This window comes from Lolium rigidum, chromosome 1 (genome assembly GCF_022539505.1).
Source record: "Lolium rigidum isolate FL_2022 chromosome 1, APGP_CSIRO_Lrig_0.1, whole genome shotgun sequence".
NCBI lineage: Eukaryota > Viridiplantae > Streptophyta > Magnoliopsida > Poales > Poaceae > Lolium > Lolium rigidum.
This window is the reverse complement of record NC_061508.1, coordinates 103,783,299-103,788,630: the sequence shown is the minus strand read 5'-3', so window position 1 is coordinate 103,788,630 and position 5,332 is coordinate 103,783,299. Positions and strand designations below refer to the sequence as shown.

Here is a 5,332-nt window from a genome sequence, read left to right as displayed (position 1 = left end):
ATCTATTACTTGTACAGTAGGGCCAATTAGCAAAATTCATGTTTTCCTTGTACATAATGGACTGAAATGTTGTATTTTACACTGAGGGATGCACGCAACTAGATGCAGAGTTAGTCCGACCCCCTCTGAACCGAGGACCATGGCCCAGGTGACATGCATTTTTTTTTCCTTGGGCGTACTCTCTATACCAAGGACTCATTTGCTTCAAGGTAAATAATATTGTGTAGGATTAAGATTTATAGAAATTTTTCAACATTAATTGTTTGATTCAAAGAAATATATTCTATAGGGACCTTTGTAGTGCATATCATCTAGGAAAAAAATATTAGGTTATACCTCATCGAAATTTCGTAATACAATTAAACAGAAATCATCTTTTCATAGAATCTACTATGTTACTAGAACGATGATGTGGTTCGGTTCAGGACCTGTGTTCGTCTTTCAGAAGCTGTCGGGTGATGTAATTCCTACAGTCTAATAAAAATCTAGTTTTACCCGGAAAGGATAACTAGACATAGACATTCCTGTTAAGCTTCGTGCACTAATCTAAGCATTGAAAAGCGTACGCTCGGAAAGCGAGGAGAAAGAAAAGGAGGAAACGGAGCTGTTCGAAAAAACGATTTACATAAAAAAAAACCCTTTTGGGTAAGAATTGCATGAAATGACCTTTTGGCCAAACTATTTCACACTTCTAACCCTTTTGTGTGGCTCCATTCGCAAAGGCGTCACGCATGCTGTCATACGTGGCGGTTTGAGTCTGCCAGTCGACAATATATGGCATTGCTCCCAGGCCACCACATAGATAGATGTGGCACCCTTCGCACAAAAGGGGCTAGAGACGTAAAATAGTTTGGCCCGAAAAGTCATTTTATTCGTTTTTTCCTACGAAGGATTATTTTTGCGTAAATCGCCTCGGAAAAACAGAGGTCGCTCTTTTTGCGAGACAAAATCAGACGAACCCTCTTTTCCCCTCCCCCAAAAAAAAGCCGATCCCTCTCGCTTGTAGCTCCTGAGCTCATCCGCCGCCGCCCGCCAGTCTGGCCCGCCTCTTGTTGCTCGCTTCGGCACCGCTCTTCAGGAGAGCTCTCCGGGAGGCGGTGCCCTACTGGCTCATCTCGGCGCCTCCTAGAGCTTGCTGCGCGGCTGCGCTACCTCTCGCCGGCCATGCAGCGCTTCATCCAGTCCAGGAAGGCCGCTCCGTTGCTGCATCGCCGGCGCGGCACGCGGCTCCAGCAGGTCATTTTCGATTGGATTAGTTCATTTGATTTTCGGAAAACGTATTGAGGTAGCTTGGAGTGATATCAATGTTATGTAGAAATACAAAGATGAAAGATATTTTTAATAAAAATATGAAGAGATTTTATACATCTACAACACAACCGCGTCCCAACCCTGATCAATCCCAACTTCAGGACAGAAACAGCTCTTCCCAATTCTACCTTAGTTCTGCAATTGAGATATATTTGGCTATGCCTTTGGTATGTGGCACTTTTCATGATAGATATAGGTGTTTTTTTTTTGTCTTATTACTTGGTTGAATCTTAGCTCAATCATTGCACAAGACCAATGTTTATTACTCAGTACGTTCCAAATCATTTGAAGTTCTATGTTTGTCCTAAGTCAAACTTTTCTAAGTTTGGGCGAGTTTATAGATGTGCTAATATGTGCAATGTCAACTCTGTGATTATTATGATGAATCTAATGAAACTAAGTTGATGTTTGATATTTTTATTTATGAACTTGGTATGTACTTTGACTTAAGACAATACACGAAGTTGCTGCCCCTGGCCGAAAATGGAGAAAAGGTAACAACCTACATAGGACTGGAAAACTTGGGAATTGGCAAGTTCATGTACTGGCTCGCAAAATTACCAAAATACAAGATCATGTACTGAGGCAACTAATGTATCAGTCTAAAGTGAATCTCCAATAGCTATTTTTCTTTGCACTATATATGATTATAAAGGATGAAAGAAGAAGATCATGCTAACCTGGAGGAGCATAACCAATTGTTCCTCTGAATCCCATTGAGCTAGTTGAGGGTTGAAAAGATGAGCATCCCTCTGCAAGAATCCTGGCCAATCCAAAATCTCCAACATGTGCTACCATGTCATCATCCAGAAGCACATTGCTTGGCTTAAGATCACAATGCACAACCGGTGCAGCTGCATTGAAATGGAGATAATCCAATGCATGAGCCACGTCACAGAGTATGCTCACTCTCTGGACAAGGCTCAAGTGTCTCTCTTCTGGTTGGTTATTCATGTTAGGATGGAGCCACTCTTCTAAGCTTCCATTGGGCATGAAGTCAAACACGATTGCTTTGAAGTCATTCCCGCTGAAGTCGATACTTGAGCACGCTGTGATTATCTTCACGAGATTCCGGTGCCGTAGGTTCCTCATCGCCTCGCACTCGGCTGCGAAGCTCTTTAGCGCCCCTGGTGTCTGAAGTTTTAGTACCTTTACAGCGACGACATTATCTTCCCCTCCTGTTGGATCACATAAGTTTCCTCTGTAGACAGATCCGTAGCTCCCCTCGCCCAACAAATTGGCTGTTGAAAAACCATCTGTTGCGTGTGCCAGCTGCTGGTAAGAGACAACATGGCAGCCTCGCATGACGGCTGATGGAAGGGTTTCTCTTGCTCTTTTCTTGTGGCATGCAAAGAAGAACAGGAGGAGCAACGAAACGATGCATATTATTGTTGCTACAAGCAAAATAACAATTGCAAGCACGGGTAATTTGTGCCTTATATTGGGAATGTGAAGAAAACATGGGGGTAAATGTAGGTCTTGAATGCCCCCGCAAAGCTTGGTATTTCCCAAGACTGAAATCTCAGTAGCATTTGCGAAAACTCCGGCAGTTGGCACTTGGCCATCAAAATTATTGAAAGAAAGGTTTAGATGATAGAGTGTGGTAAAATCTCCAAGGAACTTTGGTATTTGGCCAGAAAAATTGTTGCTTGAGAGGTCGAGAATTTCTAAACCCTTTAACTCACTCAAGGGTGATGGAATATTACCCGTGAATGAGTTATTTTGTAGCTGGAGAATCTGGAGAAGCTTGCATTTTGCTAGAGTAATAGGAATTTTCCCCTTGAGCTGATTAGACATTGCATGAAACTCTGCAAGGTTTTGTAGATTCCCAATGCCAGGTGGTATGGGTCCTTCCAAAAGATTATTGGAGATATCAAGAGATATGGCAAGTGTGGTGATGTTGAATAGACTACTGGGGATCGCCCCTGTGAAATAATTACTAGAGAGGTCTAGTTGCAGTAGAGACACCAAGCTTCCTACAGTACTCGGAATGATTCCGCTTAAGTCATTCATTGCTAGGGCCAGAGTGTTAAGTTGAGTTAAATTTCCTATGGTTGTTGGGACTGGCCCTCCCAAACTGTTATTATCTAGTCTCAAAACTGTCAGATCTCGAATCATACTAACCGAAGATGGGATATTTCCTGTAAGAGAATTGTTGTGCAGTTCAAGGTCCTGTAAACTCACAAGGTTACCTATTTCTTCAGGTATCTGACCTGAAATCTCGTTGTTGCCGAGGGAAAGAAATGTTAGCGTCGTGGATGATAAATTGGAAACAACAGAAGGAAGACTCCCACTGAGCTTATTATAGCGCAGTTCCAAGTTTTGTAGCTGGGAGCAGTTTGTCAATGCCCGCATGAAACCCCAGTCCGCAGGACTTTTAGCTTCGAGAGAGTTAAATGCCAGGACTAACCATTGGAGGCTCTGCAACCTTCCGATGTTCGGAGGCACCGTGCCGGTGAAGGAGTTGTAGGCGGCCTCGAACTCAACGAGGTTGGTAGCGTTTACAAGGGACGACGGGAGATGACCATGGAAGAGATTCTCCATCAGGGAGAACACCTGGAGGTGAGGAAGCTTGTTGAATGCATCCTGATGTACTCTCCCCGAGAGCTGGTTGACGTTCACGGCAAAGATGACCAGTGACGATAAATTCCAGATGGCAGGTGGGATGGGGCCGGTCAGGTTGTTGGTTTCCAGGTCAAGCGTGAAGAGGTTGGAGAGGCGACCAAGAGACGGAGGTATGTGGCCAGAGAGATGGTTCAGCCAAAGGAGGAGCTGTTGGAGGCTGGAGAGATCGCCAAAGGATGCAGGGATGGTGCCTGAGAGGGAGTTATTGGCGAGACTCATGATGACAAGCGATGTCAGGTTTCCCAGCGATGGTGGGATGTTCCCCGACAAGTCGTTGCCATCGATGCTGAGAATGACAAGGTTTCCCAGTGCACCGATCTCACCTGGGATCTCGCCACGCAGGTGGTTGGAGGCGAGGAGAAGCTTCATGAGACTGGTGCAACGCCCCAGGGTCACTGGGATGTCTCCCTGGAGCGAGTTCGCTGTGAGGTTGAGCAATCGGAGCCGACGAAGACGGCCCAGGTCCGGAGGTATATGCCCTGTGAGGCTGTTCCCCCCGAGGTCGAGGACGCGGAGGTAAGAAAGGTTACCCAGCGACGGGGACATACCACCCGACAGACCGAGGGAGTTGAGGCTCAGCGCGACGACCCTATCGCGGTGCCTGCGGCGGCCGCACCCGACGCCGCGCCATTTGCATTGGTGGCTGGAGCTGTTCCACGAAAAAAGCAAGCCGGCAGGGTCGGACACCATGGACTTGAAGGAGAGCAGTGCGAGTGTCTGCATTTGCACGGCGGTGAGGTTGCCGCCGGTACTAGTTTGCGGTATCACGTGGCAGTGGCCGCAATGCAACATGAACAGGGACAGGGTGAAGCACAGGAAGATGAAACCAGCAGCCATTATTTGTTTCTGGGTTGGCTTGGAGGAGGAAAAGGGATTTGTTGTTGACGAGGACTGGTCGATGAGCAGAAATCACTCGGGAGCTGTCCTATAAATAGACAGGAAATGAATACATTTGCTGATACTGATACAATGATGCATATGTGCCCTTTGCGGCCATTGATGTCTATCAACGAAGACCATTGGTCGCAACAACACGCCGGTGGAATATATTCCATCGTGCACTCGCAGTGGCGCACCAGGGGACAAGCTGGGCGCGTGCGGTGTACTGTCGATAGAGACGACGGCCTTGGGTGTGTTTCAACAATCACGGCGGGCAGGGATCATTCGGTTTGAGAGGCAGAGATCTGCCGACATCGATGATTCTCGTTAGTAACAGCAGAGGACGAACGAGAGCGGCAAGACAGTACACTCCTCCACGTTCCATCAGGCCGACATCGATGACTCTTGTCAGGTTTTTCGGCGCATTAGGATGATATCTCGTGTTTTAGACTACCCACAGTGAGGGTATCGTATTTAAAAATACGGATGTGTCACATCAATTAATGATGAAAGAGAT

The 5,332-nt window shown here is 46.4% G+C and overlaps 1 protein-coding gene across 1 annotated transcript; it reads right to left on the bottom strand.

Annotated features, from left to right (window-relative positions):
• Window positions 1-1,913: 1,913 nt before the first annotated feature.
• Window positions 1,914-4,851, bottom strand: LOC124705473 (receptor kinase-like protein Xa21). Its single transcript, XM_047237214.1, has one exon. It carries the CDS (start codon window positions 4,771-4,773, stop codon window positions 1,987-1,989), a length of 2,787 nt encoding a protein of 928 aa, XP_047093170.1. The 5' UTR covers window positions 4,774-4,851; the 3' UTR covers window positions 1,914-1,986.
• Between the last annotated feature and the right edge of the window lie 481 nt (window positions 4,852-5,332).